Source organism: Vidua chalybeata, chromosome 9 (genome assembly GCF_026979565.1).
Source record: "Vidua chalybeata isolate OUT-0048 chromosome 9, bVidCha1 merged haplotype, whole genome shotgun sequence".
Classification (NCBI taxonomy): Eukaryota; Metazoa; Chordata; class Aves; order Passeriformes; family Viduidae; genus Vidua; species Vidua chalybeata.
The window spans coordinates 4,699,591-4,717,167 of record NC_071538.1 but is presented as its reverse complement, the minus strand read 5'-3'; the positions used below and the strand labels follow the sequence as shown (position 1 = coordinate 4,717,167).

General features: G+C 41.8%; 1 protein-coding gene across 1 annotated transcript; it reads left to right on the top strand.

The window, feature by feature from the left end:
- The first annotated feature begins 404 nt into the window (after positions 1 to 404).
- LHX8 (LIM homeobox 8) lies at positions 405 to 11,320 on the top strand. The gene is made up of 8 exons (XM_053950517.1): positions 405 to 485; positions 714 to 866; positions 3,621 to 3,742; positions 5,167 to 5,387; positions 6,006 to 6,109; positions 8,644 to 8,739; positions 9,823 to 10,006; positions 10,737 to 11,320. Exons 1-8 carry the CDS (start codon positions 405 to 407, stop codon positions 10,811 to 10,813), a joined length of 1,038 nt encoding a protein of 345 aa, XP_053806492.1. The 3' UTR covers positions 10,814 to 11,320.
- The last annotated feature ends 6,257 nt before the right edge of the window (positions 11,321 to 17,577 follow it).

Genomic DNA, 17,577 nt, shown 5'->3' with positions numbered 1-17,577 from the left:
GTGTGAGAAAATCGCTCACACTGGCTCTCGCTTTCCTCCGTGTTTGTTTTCTTCGCTGACAGGGAGATGTAACTGGAACGTGTGCTTAGACTGGGGTGATGGGGGGAAGCTGTGGTAAAAGATTAAGAGAAGTGAGGGGGTTCTCAGGGGGGTTGTTTTTTGTTGTTGTTGTTGGGGGGTTCCGTGCCTCCTCCCCTAACTAAATCCGCACGGGCTCGCTAGTGGAGATAACGGCCCCGCCGCGCTGGAAGGCGGGTTCTGTGCAGGAGGTGAGGCCAGCGGGGCAGGTCCACCCACTTGAAAACAAAACTTTTTTCCTGCAGGCGCTGAGAGCAGAGACCGGCGCGGGGTCCCCGGAGCCGGCTCGCCGCCCGCCGGGGGCTGGTATGTGGTAGGGCAGGGCCATGTATTGGAAGAGTGACCCGATGTTCGTCTGCAGGCTGGAGGACAAGGACTTGCCCGCGCTCGGGGGCCCGGCGGAGAAGGTGCGCGGGCGGGGGGGGGGGCGGCGCGGCTCGGGCGCCTGGTGCGGCCCGGCGGGTCTGGTGGCCTCGGCCGTGGCGCTCCTGCCGGGTCTCGCGGACACCGCGGCCGCCACCAGGGTCCTGGTTGAGAGCTGGCGGGACCCACAGGCGTCGGCGGGCCAGACCGGGCCGGCGCGGAGCTCCTGGGCGTGGCGGGGCGCTGACCGTGGTCTCCCCGCGCTCCCGCAGGCCAGCCCCGCAGCAGCTGACGAGGACTCTTCCTCCGCTGCCCTGTCACCCTCCTCATCTCCGCGGTCCATGGCCTCAGGCTCGGGCTGCGCCCCCGGCAAATGCGTCTGCAGCAGCTGCGGCCTGGAGATTGTGGACAAGTACCTGCTCAAGGTAAGGGCGCCGATCCGGAGCCCCCTTCGTGTGGCAACTTCCCGCACCGCTGAAGCCGGAGGGCGGCCCGCTTAGGTAGAGCCTACCCGGGGCGCCGGTAGTGCCCGGAGAGCCTCGGGGAATTGGCCCCGGTGGGATCCGAGGGTACAGCCCTCCGGGTCGCCCTATTGCCACGGGTCAGCCTTCCCCTCCCCGGACGACGCGGAGCTGCCGCGGACAAGGGAGTGCGAAGTCCCAGCGCGCTTGTTCGCGGAGTTCGGGCCAGAGAGGGGACCCTAGCTGCTGTCGGTGTTTCGGGTGACGCTACTTGTGCTGGGCTGCGTGCTCCTGACGCACCGGGAGAAGTGGGGAAGCGAATGGGAACGGGGGGTCCCGACCGCGGTGACTCCTGCGCGCTCTCGGTTCGACGGCGCGACCTGCATTTTACTGAAGTAGGTCTGGGGGGGAACGTCGTAAGTCTCAAAGCCAAAACTGCCTCTTGAGAAATGGCATAAATTATTCCTGCAAAAGGAGATTAACTAACGTATTTGAAGGAAGCGAGCTGCGTGCGGGCAGAGCAGTTCTCTTGTCTTAGAAATCAGAACCGAGAAAGATAATTTAAAAACAAACAAACAAAACCAAGTGACTTTCAACATGAAGTATTACTGCGGGGGGAGGGGTGAGGGGGAAGTTTATTTGCCTTTCGTATTATAGCCGTTAAAATTATTCTGGGTCAGATTTTTGCCGTCTTTCCTTTCAAAAGTGAGAGTTACAATCATGACAGAAGTCAGTTGATTCCGTTAACCTTAAACAAAGTTGTTGTATAGTTGCAAAGTGATAGTGGGTGACACCCCTGGAAGCGCGTCTGTGGTGTTAATAAATAATCCAGTTAGGTCTTGGCTGAAGTGAGGAGGTTTAAGGAAAATGCCTGTGGGAGCTAGTGTTCACTTAAAATGGGGCTGGCACAGGAGCTGCCATGCATCCCTGGTTCGGGTGACCCTGTGCCCCTTGCAGTAGCCTGGGCTGGCACAATACAGGCAGGTGAACAAGGAACAAAACTGACTTGAACTCAATTTCAGTTCTTTTAGCTCCCGTGACGTTTTGGCAACTCACATATAGTTTACTGATCACTGCTATCTCCTATCTGAACAACCAGGATAACGGGACTTGGAGCGAAAGACCTCTAAGTTATTTAGTCTTGAGTTTAAATTAGCCGTTACTGCTTCTTGTGTAGGCAGAGAGGAATCGATGCTGGTATGCTACTGTACAACAGCAGCACACCTTTCAACTTCATCCCTGTCAGTTGACAAGTAAGAACACGGACAAATGACATTAAATGGGACAACCACGGAAGCTGCTGGTGTCCTGCTCTTTGAAAGAGCGTGGATCTCTGAAGAAGAGGTAGTTGGTTCTGAGTGGCTGGGATGTCAGCTCACATTGCACAGAGCTGCGTGCCGGGGCTTGGTGCGGACCTGGGGAGGCCCAGGGAGCCTTGGCACGGCTGCAGAGCACTGGCTGCAGGGCAGGTTCTGTCTGGCTCAGCACTGCTCCTCCATTCTGCGGCCTTTCTGAGAGATAGCTGGGAGGGTGAGTTTGGTGACAGCTATCAACTACTGTCAACAGTTTCATATATTGGGGTGTAAACTTGTCAGCATATGGGAAGGTGGCTGCCAACAAGGATAAGGGTTAGGAAAGCATTGGGCAAACTGCAATATTACAGCCTGAAGAACAACTGAAATGGGTGATCCCAGCATGGGTGTTGGAGTCCATGCCTTGCCTTCTCTGAGGTTTGTCTGGCCATGCTCTGATGAAAGGTATATTCCAGATTACCTCAAATCTGCTTTTCCATAGGGAATATATGGGCTGTTTGGTATGAGATGAGAAATTGGCTCAGCGGGGAAAAAAAAAATCTAAACTTAATCATTCTTTGGTTTTCAGAATTCCTCCTATACAGTATGGGATTATCCAGAGGGTTATTACTTAATTTTTGTGGTCACTGGGAGTCTTGGGTTGTCAAATGATTTATTTAGGTGATGCGCAATGTCTGCGCAATTAAGAGTTCCTTTTATAGGAAAGCAGAAATTAAAATAGTTGCTCTCATTTTATTTATGTGCCCCAAAATTATATGTAAGTTTTAAAAAATGCTGATTTCTACTGCATTCCATGACTATGTTTAGTTTTGCTATTGACATATTAAAGAAATATTGAACTTGCTATTAAAACACCTGCTGCTGTCTTGAAACTCGGATGCCATTCACCAGTTTTGCTTTAACAGAAATGTGACAAATGGAGGAGTGGTTCATGGTGTGTTTCTATTTGACAGACGTTTTTTCCCTTCAATACTTATGTTTTAAAATTTTAAATAACATTGCAACGTTTGTTTTTTGTTAGGCAGGAATTTATGCAGACTAGGAAATAAAGTGTGTAAGTTTGTTGCCTTCCCAAGGTCACATAAGGCCAAAACTTGCTCTCTTACTAATGCTATGAGAACAGAACTGGGCCCAAAACACCTGCATGGAACTTGTATCTCTTGCTTCCTCTTCTACTGCTTTTAATTACAAACCCATGAAAGTCTGAAGACTCAAATCAAACTAGTTTACCTTCAATATACATGCAGTTCTATAGGGAAAACGTTTTGCATTCAAGATAATTTTTCTGTGAATCATGGTGCATAAAACTTTCGATCATTTCCAGAGAAAAACAAAATTTGTAAATATAAAATGCAATATTGATAGTACAGGTACTGAGGGGTGGTTTTTTGTTGGGTTTTTACAGGTAAATGACCTCTGCTGGCATGTGCGCTGCCTCTCATGCAGCGTTTGCAGAACGTCCCTGGGAAGGCACACCAGCTGCTACATCAAAGATAAAGATATCTTCTGCAAACTTGATTATTTCAGGTATATCATCCAGGAATATAATTTATCAGATAACTTGTTATACTTGCTTGTTGCTTTTCACTTCAGCCATAACTGAAATTCACTTGAGGCTCTTTCCTTTTCACTTGCTAGATTTATTTTCAGCAGTTTAAACTCTAACTTTTCTTGAGGAGGGACTTGGGGAACTCTAAGTCTGTGTAATGTGATTGCCTGCTAAGTCTCCAATCTGCCCTTCCCCTGTTGCACATAGCTGCTGTATTTATACCATCACTTATTTGTGTATGCACCGAGGGGGGAAAAAATGTCAGAGTCCCTGCCACAGTGTGGTTGTAAAGAACCATCCTTGGATAATGCTGGCTGAGAATGTAATGCAAAATTGAGTTTATCTGTTTGGAGTAGTGCTTTACTGATGTGGGGCTTAAGGCATCACAAGGAGCTACATAATCAACCCAGAATAAATCCCATTATATTTAAAAGAAGCTTTCAGCAGTTATACCTTTCTGTGATCAGTTTGATTTAGAATGTGATTATTTCAAAATTATGGCTAATCTTGCAAGGGAGAATATTGTTTGTGTTGGCAATGCAGTATTCAGGATGCAAAGTCCTTGATCCAGAAAGCAGTAAAAATTGCTGCTGTCAATTTTGATGCGATTGCTAGTACTTCTCTAGTTAGATTGCTAGACTAAACTGTTTCTGGGATTCTCATCTGTGCAGTGAATAGATTGCATCCAGCTAGTCAAGTTTGACACAGAGTGGGAGGGGGCAAGCTGAATGCTGTAAACTTCTGAAAAAGCTAAATTTTGTGGGACTTGAAAAAAATTTTAGTCTGCAAAGACCTTTGGGACAAATTCTCATCTAAATAATCAACATACTTTCCTCTTCAAAGAGAAATTTTCTAGTGTAATAAGGCAGATTTTTTTAGTGAATTGAGGAAATAACCATGAAGATGCAGGTTTTCCCCTGTCTGCTGAAGATGCCGAAAGATTAGTAAAGGGGTAATCTAGCTAAATATGTTAGTTCAGACTACCGCTAGAGTAATGTGAAATACATTTGAAAAATTGGAAGAACTTTCTACAGTCTGCTATTTCCATCTTTCAGCTTTTGAAAAACAGGAAGAATTTTGAATAGTCTGCTGTTTCCATCTTTCAGCGTTTAAGAGTAATTATCTTTATCAAAGGAATGATGAGAAGCTATGAATTCATGTAGCAGTTAAAATGCTTCGGTTTTGCTCTTTGACTTCTGAAAATACCAACCTTTGTATTTCAGTATTGTCTTGCCTTAAGCTATCATATAGAAACTTGCTGATTTTCTTTTTCTGCAATGCCAACGCAGTCATGCCGTGGGCTTTAGCTGCGCTGCCACAACCCGGTCACCTCTAATTCTGCCGGAGCTTGGCTTTGCCCAAATTGGTGTCTAAGTTTCCCCAGTTGCCATTCTCATTGCAGGCGCTACGGCACCCGCTGCTCCCGCTGCGGGCGGCACATCCACTCCACCGACTGGGTGCGGCGGGCCAAAGGGAACGTGTACCACCTGGCGTGCTTTGCATGCTTCTCCTGCAAAAGACAGCTCTCGACTGGAGAGGAGTTTGCTTTGGTCGAGGAGAAAGTCCTTTGCAGAGTACATTACGACTGCATGTTGGACAATTTGAAAAGAGAAGTTGAAAATGGTAACATACTACTTGTGTTAAGAACTATGTTTATGGTTCACATTTAATGAAATTGTTGGGATTTACTTCATTTTCCATACTCAGAGATAATTGACTGTTTTACTAAGACTGGAAGCACAGGTACTTGGATCAAAGTAATGGTAAATTATTTCATGTTCAGGGCATTTTATTTGTTTTTTTTTGGTTTTGCTGTTTTGGTTTAGGTTGGTGGGGTTTTTTTGTTTTTTGGAGTTTGTTTGGTTTTGGGTTTTTGGGGTTTTTTTGTTTGTTTTTGTTTGTTTGTTTTGTTTTTTGGGTTTTTTTTGTTTTGTTTTTTTTTTGTTGTTGTTGTTTTTTTTAGTCTGTAGAACTTGTTTTGTTCCCTAAGGAAAAAAAATAACAGCATATCCTCTTGATAAAATAACATCTTAGATTTATTTCTTCCCTCACTTGCAAGGGAGTTGTTTAGGGCATAATGTGTTATGATGCTAGATCAATTGAATTTTGAATAGATTATGGTTTTTTTTAAGCTGAAATTCAGCTGGCCAACTGCTGCTGGTTATTGTTGGAGAGCAGTCTGACTTACAACATCATTGTGAATGTTTAGAAGGCAGTGTTGTTTTCTTTTTAATGTTCCAGGTAATGGGATTAGTGTGGAAGGAGCATTACTAACAGAACAAGATGTTAATCATCCAAAACCAGCAAAAAGAGCTCGGACCAGCTTCACAGCAGATCAACTCCAGGTAGAGACAGTGCTAAAACCTTGTGTAGCTCAGGTTAATTCAGCGTATGGGCGCTGAACCAATATAAAGTTTTATTCATACAGGGGGAAAGAAAAGCTTGAATGCTTTAAACTATTTCATAAACTATCAAGACACAGCATGTTTCTGGAAGTTTAACATGAAATAGTACTCTTCAGGCTCTTTATTTCCCTGGGGGAAGGTCATAATTCTGAAGAGTGGAAACAAAAAAGGTGCTTCTATTTAACTGAGCAATTAAATCTAATTAATCAGCCATTTAAACCACTAAGCATAATGAAAACAGAATATTTTTTTAGATTATATAATGTGAAAAGTACTAAAGATGGATACTGTATGTGATTTCAAGACATTAATAGGATTGAAGTGGGAATTGTTGTAGTGCCATTATCTCCCCTGCTTTCCAGGTTTCTTGTCTTTTTGTTGCCTTGACAAGAGTTAACTCCTATTGAGACAGTCCAGAGCTATTTCAAACTCTAGATAACCACTTAAATTAGCTTTCAAGGGAAAAACTCTAAGATAGCCCCACCCCAATGAAAGAGGGGATGGTGAGACAAGATTTAGAGGTTTTAACCTGTAGTGAGAAAGAAGCTGCGACTTTTTACCTAATCCTGGCTGTACATCCTTGCCTTCAGTTTAACAGGTCTGTTGAATTTCTGGTCACAATGTGAGTTGTTTTGTTGACCTGTCCTCTTATAGTGAAAGCAATTGAGAAACTCATCTTGAGATGTAATAACATGTGAGGTGTTAAAGTGGTGCTATAAAAATGGGCATGGAGCTGTTCAAAGCTTGGGTTCCTATTGTAGTCATGACTGGAGACAGGAAGTGGTGTTAATACAAAACAAGCACATAAGCAATAATCTAGCCAGGTGCACAGGGCAAGGGCTCTAGACACTGAGCTTGAACTTCAGCAAAAGGGAACTTTTTTCCCCGGCAGAAGCTGAAAGGGAGATAAGACCAGCCATTAGGATGGGAACTGTATTCAGGACTTCTTCCCAGCTGCAGTCATTGAAACGTCCATGTTCCCTTCTTTTCCTGTTTGAAATAGATTGTAACATTTTAAGATTGTAACATTTTAAAGTAGATTGTAACATACTTTAGCGGGTGTTTGAGGTGTTGTGGCATCCTGTTATTTAATGATACTTTCTATCTGCTGGCTGCACTTCTGTACCTATCCTTGGGGCTGCTGTAAGACTTTACTTCCAACGAGAGAAGCATTGGTGTAAGTGTGCTGTCAGAGTGGCAGCATGTAATTACCTCACAAAGTACTTGTAGAAAATAATGTTTTTTGATGGTTTTGTTCTTTAGCGCCTTCCAGGACCTAAAAGGGCTCCAAGAGAGCTGGAGAGGCAGTTTGGACAAGGGCCTGGAGTGACAGGACAAGGGGGAATGACTTCCACTACCAGAGGGCAGGGCTGGATGGGATACTGGGCAGGAATTGTTCCCTGGCAAGCTGGGCAGGCCCTGGCACTGGATGCCCAGAGCAGCTGTGGCTGCCCCTGGATCCCTGGCAGTGCCCAAGGCCAGGCTGGACACTGGGGCTGGGAGCAGCCTGGGACAGTGGGAGGTGTCCCTGCTCATGGCATAGGGTTGGAACAAGGTGAGCTCTTAAGGTTCTTTCCAACCCAAACCAGTCTGTGAGTCTATGAAAAATGACAAAAGTAAACTGTTTCTGAATGTGGAAAGAGGTAGTTTGAATCTTCAAAGATGAAGCAAGGCAAAGTTTGATGGGCCAAAAATCCAAAAACCAAAATAATGCTTTGAAATTGCTGAAGATACCCTGCAGAAATCCATTAAGCCCTACTTTCATAAACAGGGCAAATCCTTAAAACCTGTGAAAAGTCTTCAGGATGAAGGCCAAATTGACATTTACTTCCTCAAAAAAGGTGTAATTTATATCCTTAAGACAAGTGCTGACTTCAGTTTTCTGCCAAAAGATGAGTAACCAAACCACCAGAAAGGCCAGGTCAGCCACAGTGGAGCCTCTCTTTCTTGGTGAAAGGCAAAGGAAATACAGAGCATTCCTGCATCCTCCATGGAGATGACAAGATCAATTGCTCCATATAACATAGGATGCAGATAGTGATTGACAAGTTCAGAGTGGTGGATCATGGCTCATGCCTTTTTTATGCTGTGGTCTGCTGCTATAGGTGTTTGTTGAGCATATTTGAGTTGCTTTGCAGTGAATTTTCTCCTACAGTTCTTGTAATGCAATCTTGCAGAGGACTTCTACTGCCAAGCAGAACGGATTTCTCTAATTTCTGGTAACTGTCGCAGCTCACTCAAGCATAGCAAGGACTTGTACTTTGGCATTTTGTGGTTGGTTGGTTTTGTTTTTGTTTGGTTGGTTTTGTTTTGTTTGTTTGTTTGTTTCAATGTGTTGGGTACTCTTTAGAGGCTAGTGACCACAAAAAAAAAAGTTTCCTGAAGACAGGTGAGTAGTAGTACCTTAGTCTGAGAAGACTGTCTAATGTGGCTTTCAACACAAATGCTCCTGAAATCTTATCTTGCCTTTTCAGGTTATGCAAGCACAGTTTGCTCAGGACAACAATCCAGATGCACAAACACTTCAGAAACTGGCAGAAAGAACAGGCTTGAGCAGGCGTGTTATACAGGTAACAGTGTGAAGTTCCTTGACTCACAGTCTGGTACTCATCCATTGGAAATGCTCAGCCACAATTTTCTTTGAGGTTATTCTAACACAGAAAAAGAACCTAATGTCTTAATTTTGGACAACATCCTTAGTCAGGAATAGGTCTAGAACAAGCATCGTAATGTGGAAAACTTGCTGTATTCCTCTTGCACTTTGTGTAGAGGGATTAAGTCTTCTAAGAAGAAACTTCTTAGCCTAAACAGTATAGAAATTGGCATTAAGTTATTCCAAATACATATTTGACTGCAGTAGTCTGTTCTTAAGACCCGCACTCTTTTGGAAAGTGTCTGGTATGACATTAGAAGCAAGTGGATATCTGGTCATTTGTTCTAGAGAGCAGAGTTAAAATATATACCCATGACAACCAAAACTGAAACACAAACTTGGAATCCTTGCTTGAAGATGTCTCTCAGCAAACATATGGATGCATTTTTATATGTAAATGTGATTTTAAAATATAATACAAATTATATATTTATATGTTAATATAAATAAAAATAAATTTTGACCTGCCTTGGCTCATTCTAGCCTGGAAGATTGACAGAGTGTTTCTATAGAAGTGAGGAATCTGGCTGCTGAAATCAATCCTTAAAAAAAAAAAAAAAAAAAAGAAAAAAAAAGAAAAAGGAATCTTGTGTTCTTTTCCATGTGAAAAGGCCAAGTGGGTATTGTATGTGAAAGATGCTTTGCTGTCAGTAGTTCCAGGCAGGGAGAAGACTCTGTCTGAGATGTGCTGGGTGGTGTGGCCCAAGTAGAGCAGGGCTGCAGGTGATGCTGCTTGGCCTGGGGGCACACTGGCCCTGGGAGGTCCCAGCCCCTCACTGTGCCAGTCCTTGTCCTTGCTGGGCTGCTGGGTACTGAAGACTCATTCCTGACTTGACCACACTTGTATGTTTAGAATGGGTATTTCTCCATTTGGACTGTCAGCATTGTATCAAAGGCCAAATTAACTATGCAAACTCAGCTTAAGATAAGCTCCAAGGTTGTTGTTGTGCTAGTATTGAATGCAATCTATCAATGTGATGTACATTTCCCTCTTTTTCAGGTATGGTTTCAGAATTGCAGAGCACGCCATAAGAAACATGTTAGTCCTAATCATTCATCTACTGCTCCTGTCACAGCAGTTCAGCCCTCCAGGTTGTCCCCACCCATGTTAGAAGAAATGGCATACTCTGCATATGTACCCCAGGATGGGACTATGCTCACTGCTCTGCACAGCTACATGGATGGTAGGTATAACAGCTTTGCTGTTTTTCTCCTCATAAAAACATTATCAACTGTAGCAAGAACAGTTTACCAAGTTCTAATTAAAGAAAGCTAATGGATATACCAGTACTGTACTTGCTATCTGCACCTCATTAAGAAAGCAGTAGCCCTTCACTGCAGTAGCATGGCTGAAGATCTGAGTATGAAGACCACTATTTGTGCTTCTTCTAGACTATTAAAACAAGAATAAGAAATTAAATACTTATTTAAACATCTACTTCACATATTTTAATAATACTTAATTTTAATGAAAACTGTTTGCCACCTGCTCCCTGGCTTTTGTCCTATGGACTGTGAGTACGCTCAATCCAGCAAATTCTGAGAGCTTCAGCTTTCCTCTCAGTAACACACAACGGGAGGGAGGGGGAGAGCCTGGTGGTCAAAAGTGCTTCAGTCTTTGTTTGTCTTATAACCCAGCAAGTCAACAGCTTTGGCTCCTATTTGTGATTAGGAGGGACTGTGAAGGTTTTGGGAGAACCATGCTGAGCTGCATTTGTGGCCTGAGCTTGTTTTCCTCCAGAGCAGTGGTATTAAGGGTGGCCTGTGGGTGGGGGAAGGTAGATGCTGGGTTAGAAAAAACACAACATGCTGCAGGGTCGGGACAGTGAACTGTTGTTACCCAGTGGATTTACTGACTTTTAATCTTTTGCTACTTTCAATGAAGTTGACTGGTAAATGTTTCTGTTTTTGTAGCTCATTCACCTACAGCTCTTGGACTTCAGCCTTTGCTACCCCATTCAATGACACAACTGCCACTAAGTCATACCTAATTCCTTTTCATCAGGGATCTAAACTATTAAAGATGTAACCTTAAGTCATAGTGTATTGAAAATATCATTGGAAAGATATTAATGTTAACTTTTTATTTAACACCCAGAGCATTTTCAAGAAAATTTTTGCCCAGGTATGTACATCTATTTAGCCTGCAAGACACTTTTATGGATTCTGCATAAGTAACTATTACATTGTTTACAAGCCTTATTAAACACCTTTTTGTATTGTCTGGAAGTAGTCCGCTCTAGTTGTGTGTGTTAATTTATTTGTCATCAAAAGAGCACTTTGCCTAAAAGAAAGGACTGACAATTGTGCAAAATGTTTACAATTCTTTGTGAAATTGTAGTTTATCATTAGTTTGTATTTGTAAGTTATTGCTAAAAGTATTACCTGTATTTGAGTTGTATACAGCCTATATGTTAAAGCTTATTTCTGTGAGTTTACAAAAATAAATTTTGGTTGCAAATATTTTCAAAAATAACTGAATAAAGTTTCTGCTGTAGCATGCCAAGCAAAAATGTTGCTGTGTCTATGGCTGAACTGTGATCATTTGTCAAGTGCTAAAATTGAATCTTCAATTTTAAGAGAAGGTCCCTGGTATATTGAGGAACATTACACTGAAGTCCTTCAGGAGGGCTCATATCTATTTCCATTGATAGTAAAAATCATTTAATGGACTTATATGGGTCTTGAAACACTCCAAATATGTGCTATACAAGTGGGTACATGCAAAGCAGTGCTTTTCTGAGGATGCACACCTGGCAGAGAGGGAAACTGGGGACGTGTAGGACAGATTTTAAACTGTGTGCTTTGGCAAGTGGAGGACCTGAAGTCACATGTGCTTTAACATTTTGAATCTTTCTTACTTCAGCTTTTGTTTTTTTCCATGTTTTTATCTTGTGATTTTGTTAAGCAGGGCAATAAATAAGAGGCAATACTTGAACAGGCTGCTTTTTAAAAGTAAAATCTAGTTTGGCATTTTAACTGACCAATATCAAACTGCATATGAACAATGACTGGAATTCAGTCAAATGCACTGAAGTCTACTGTGTTTAGAGCTGTTAATGTGCTAAGACTTACTAGTAGAGCATGTTTAGGTACACTAATTTGATGCACAAAGGTTACTACAAATTCAACAGGTTTTTATTTTCAAAGACTAGTTTCCTTCAATGACTTAAGACAGTTAGATTCCTCCTTGCTCACTTAAACTTTATTTGCATCAGAGGAAACCATACTTTGGAATGGTCTATGTGTCCATATCCCTTTTTTTCCCTCTCCTAACTATGCATTAGTGTCTAGTCTGTGAAATTCCTTAATGGTGCTGGTCAAACCATTTAAATTTGGAAAAGGTAGTGTTCTCTGTTGATGACTTTTGTGAGTAGAACTTTGATGGCAAGCTCTGAATTAATAAAATTCTGTAAGTTACATGCTGGCACTGTTTTAAGTGCTGCTCATAGATGTCTGAGTTAATCTGAGTAGGCAAAGCAATCTCCAGCAATTTAAGACTTTTATTAGCCTGCCTTTTAAAAATATTTTTTTCACAAAACACTCAAGATGGAGGCTGTAGTGGAACTTGACTGACCTTACATTTTATTTGAGCATATATAACTTCTAAGTTGAATGCCCTGGGGAGAATACTGAATTCCAGATGCCATTTTCAGTACCTAAGCTAGCTCCATGTATCTGCATGCTACCAAAGTACATGTGTAGCAGTAGACAAACTACTTTTTGTTCATTTGTCTGATATGCTGAAGTTTTAGCAGTTAAATGCTAAATAATGTTAATTTAGATGTTAACATAAATTGGTAATTTGAAATGCAACTTGGGCTTTTGCACTGAACTCCTTTAAGGAAAAGTAACTATTCGGTCTTATTTGAAGACCTGAGTAGCTTCAGGTTGCCTGAAACAAAAGCAAGTTCAAGCTTATTTATGAAACACCTCTTTCTGTTCAGTCCCAAAGTCAGAACATGATTAAAATACATGGGGGAGCAGTTTTCCTGTTTCCCTATGAAAATGGGAAGCAGGAGCATTGATGTTTTGCTACTGTTGAGTGCATGAGCAGATATTTGCTTATTAAAAAACACGTGAGATATTTGTGGGTGGGGGTGGGAAAATGCAGACTGCATTGAAAACAGGAGACTGCAGCAGAGAATCTGGGCTTTGAGTCTTCCTTTGCCAGTGCCAGAGCTGTCAGCAGCTGGTGTTGGGCTGACGCAGTTTTTTTAAAATTCTGCCATACTGCAACAGAAACCAATCCCCTTTCTGAATGATGTAACAGCTGCCATCACAAACTGCACCAATGTTATTTCCCAAGTTAGTCTCATGGAAGAAAGTCTCCTGCTCCAAGTCTCCCCAAACCAAAGGTTATTACTAAAATAGGGAAAACTTAGGACAAGTAACAGTATACTAGTATATTAAAAAATTACACATTTTCTTATTTTAAAATTAGGCCATTGCATGTTTAAGATAGCTACTCCATTAAAAAAAAATCACACAGGGAAGAGTTTGAACTTTGTTTAGTATAAGTTAGCAGGTCATTCAAGTAAATTAATAATAAAAATATAATTTAAATACTATGTAAGCTGCAATACGCTGAACACAGGAATCAGTAACAGCCACTTTTTTTTTACTATTTAGAAACAATCAGCAGAAATACTAGCATTCCTGTAATATGGATACAGGCATTTAGCCAAAATATGATATTAAGATCAAAGAAGTGTATATCTATGTTATGCCTAGTTAAATGCATAAAAATGTTACCTTTCAACACGCACTTTGATCTTCAGTGTTTCTGCAGGAATTTGTACAGGTGACTGGGAGGGCTGGCATGCTCAGAAACACACTCCACTGATACATTCAAATATGCCAGTGCAGGTTTATCATAACATCAGTTTAGAAAGAGTTGCCCCTGCAATACAAGAGCCACTAATATAAAACTCACAAAGACTTTAACAACATTTTTTTAAACTCTGGTGACCCAGAACCACTACAGCTGACTGTTATACTTTGATTTGTTAATCTATTTTGGGCCATTGTTAGTGTTCTCAAAAAAGCAGCCCACTTGGGACTTTAAACATACCAATGTCATGACTGTTCAAATTGTTAGTATTTCTGCAAGAAAGTGGAACTTTGTAAACTAAAACAAACAAACAAACAATAAGTAAAATAAAAATTACAAAACCCTTATGACATTATCATGTGGAGCAAAATAAGTACAGACCCTTCTCCTGGGAGGACTGAGTCTTTTCCAAACTTAGCCTCTTTCATTAAAAGGCTAAAATTTAACTCTAAAATTAAAACAGATTGCCCAGAGAGCCCAGCCAAACCAACAGAAATGAGAACCTGGGACTTAATGAAATGAAAGTTGATTCACGACAGGAAATTGAGTTGGTCAGATGTGTTGAAAATGATGGCAACCAGAAACTACATTACGAAGCTTCATATAAAACAATCCTTCCCGTCTTTAAGCCATCTGCAGATGTGCGGATTTGCAAAGGAACATGCCAGGTTATTGCAGAAAATGCACCAAAAGCAACATTCATCTGCAAAGTCAAACCACAAAGATGGTACACATCAGACGCTGGCTGAGACAAAACCAGAAATATTTTCATCCCATATTTATGACCAGGGTTGACTGTAACAGGCCAGTTACATTCCCATTTCCTTCTTTAGCAGAAATTTCAGTCAGACTGTACCACTGCTGCACTGTTACTGTGGCCCAGAGTAACTGCAGCACAATGACAACTCGTGCTGCTAGAGCAGAGTGAGGCAGCCTCTTTTCCCCTCTTCCTGAGCAGCTGGCATCAGTGCCAGAGAGGGCACCTCCATGAGCAAGATGCTCAGAACATAGGTGCTTCCCAAAAGAAGCCTACTGACTGAAAATGAGTAGCCATGCTGCATTCATCAAGTGGTGACATGGGTCACTGGTCCACATTCCAGGGCTGCTGGGGAGACTTGCACCATATGACATTCCTCTTGGCTAACCAAAAAGAACAAACTGGGCAAAAGTAGGATCCCTAGAAAAGACTGGAGAGCAGACTGCTGGTGGATGAGAAAAAGCTCCAGGTAGGCTTTGAATTAATCTGGATGTGGATTAAAGTTTCTACGGCATGCGGCCAACATCAGATTTAAATGTAATGTGAATAGCAAGAAAACCCATAAAGAGATAAAAAAACCCATCAGTCTGAAAACAAATTTTAAAAGAGGCAAGAAAGCAATTTTGTTATTAAACCTGACATTTTCTGAAGGAAGACAACATAACAAATAGCTGCAGTGAGTTCCAACAGGCTGCATGTGTTTACAGGAGATACTGATGTTAGTTCAAAAAATAAAAATGTCCAGATTTTAATCAAGATAACAACATACATATGAGACACACAGTAAAGGTCCTCTACGCTCCAGAATCCCCTTAAAATAACTTCAATATTACAATCGTACCTTCCAGTGTCTGGGTACACTATATTAGATTCTGCAAGGCTATACATGATCACTTGAACTCAATATTCTTTAACCTACACAATGCTTTACTGCCATTGTTACTTTCTAGCATGAAAAAAAATTGAGCTTTACATCAATGCTTTACAGAACAAAATGCATGTAGGTTTTGTTTGCCAAATTTGCATTGTATTAAATGTTAAAAAGAAAAAAAAACCCAAAACAAACAAAAGGGAAACGAAAGTAAATACGCTTCCATGGAGATTTACCATAGAACAATAGTGTCTTTTACCTCTTCCAAGCAACTGTAATGTACCTCTTCCCATGTGGCATGGCCTCCGTCAGTCTAGCTGCTAACCTGGGCTAAGGGAACACCAATATTTTTCTAAAGATCACTTGTTCACCTTTCACTATCTAGTTTGGACTGAACTGGCCCACATCTAAACCTCCTAGGCTGTGTCATTCTCCTCTCCATCACAGAATATTCTGAGTTGGAAGGGATCTTCAAAGATCATCAAATCCAACTCTTAGGTGAAGAGCTCATACAGGGATCAAATCCACAATTTTGTCACAAGTTCCCTTTTCCAGCAGCTGCCTACCACCCCTTGTGGTACAGACTTGGGCTGAACAAGTACTGCTATTCATGGCCAGTGACTGGACAGCACAAACCAACCAGTGTCCCCACCAACTCTGATAGCATTTAACCCTTGTTAAAAAATAGCATCATACAATATAAGCCTCATACACACTCATTTTCCCTTAAATGAGATAGGCTGCAACTATGCGTGCACACAGTCTGTATGTGCATCTATTTGCTATTCAGCCACTGAATCCCAAATGTACAGCCATACCAGCTTTCTTTGCTAACTCAAAAACTTGCTTTGCTAATTCAAGTTCTCATTGCAGGGAATGCTGAATGCCAGAAGCAACTTCAGACAAGGCTCCCCACATATGGAATGACTTACAAGGCATACCTTAACCTTGAATCCAAATTCTTCCTTTTTCCTGACTCCAAATAATTGCTTCACTGCTATGTCTGCTGAAATCCATCCCCATCCCTGAAAAGCTTTTGCACAGGGTTTGGTGGTGGCCTTTTTCTTTTCCTGTCCTCCAGAAAAACATATGCAACAAGCCCTTGACCAGACTGGGAGTCATCTGCCACAGGTCATCTGCCTGTGATGCTCAGCCAACTCCTAGTGTACAATAAAGGTTTCTTCACTTGTCACAAAGACAGGGGGAAGCCTCCTAAACTTCAACAAAGGTTTCTGCTGAGTTCTATTCACCTTGCTTCATATAAGATCTCAATTCAGCTAAAACCCAGTATGGTTTATTATTACACTGTTTAAAAAAAATTTAATTAAAAAATGTAACAATCAGTCCTCCATACTTTATAAATAAACCCCAGAATTCCCCTCCAACTAGGAGCAGCGGCAGTGGCCCCTGCCGGGGCCTCCTCTGCTCCCGCATGCCCTCAGCACCAAACGCGCCCCGCACCCTGCGCCCCGCGGCACCAAACGCGCCCCGCGTCCCGCTCCGCCCCAGCGCAGCCGGAGCCGCCCCCGGCCCGCCCCGCACAGCCCCGCGTACAGCCCGGCGCGGTGCAGAAGCACTCCGGCTTGTATCGAAATCTTTATTAGAACAATCCCCAAGAACTGTAAAACGGTGAAGTAACAATAGAATTAAGCACTTCCGTTATCAAAGATGTTTAAACAACAGGATTCTATTTCTGCATAGCAGAAGCAACAGGATTTAGAGCTCAAATCATTGTGCTCGTGTTAATTCGGTTTTGACAAAACAATACAATCTTAAGAATCATATTAATGAAACCTACCTTTGATTTCTTAAACCTCAAAGAGCCATTTTTATGCCTTTAAAACTCATTATTTGGGACAAACGCATGTGGACATTTTGTAGCATAGAGTAACAGACAATTTTAATACTAATAGCACTAGTGTTACTTGAACATGAAGAAACACTCATTTTCTAATTGTTTACAGTGCAGTACAAATTACAAATTACCCAAAAATCATTGCCTGTATCAAAAGTTTAAAAATTTAGAACAATTTATAAAACAGTTCCAGAATAGGAAATTATCAGTCTTGAAATGGAGAAGGAACTTTATGCTTATAAACACACAAATAGGTGTATTACAGTAATATATATGTAATTTTTAGGTTTATTCCTTCTGTTGTAAGTAGCAAGAGCCCAGTTCTACCCACAGTTACACAGGTACAATACACATGATCATTGTAAACAGAAAGCAGAATAGGCCCTACTCAGAAGTCCACTATACCATAAATTAAAGCTATTTTAAAAATCTACTGTA

Bases quoted from the DNA above. Each gene is read 5' to 3' on its own strand.
- LHX8 (XM_053950517.1), top strand. From the start codon at position 405: ATGTATTGGAAGAGTGACCCGATGTTCGTCTGCAGGCTGGAGGACAAG. The intron at 486-713 runs GTGCGCGGGCGG...GCGCTCCCGCAG, and splicing joins TCGGGGGCCCGGCGGAGAAG to GCCAGCCCCGCAGCAGCTGA. The intron at 10,007-10,736 runs GTAGGTATAACA...CTGTTTTTGTAG, and splicing joins TCTGCACAGCTACATGGATG to CTCATTCACCTACAGCTCTT.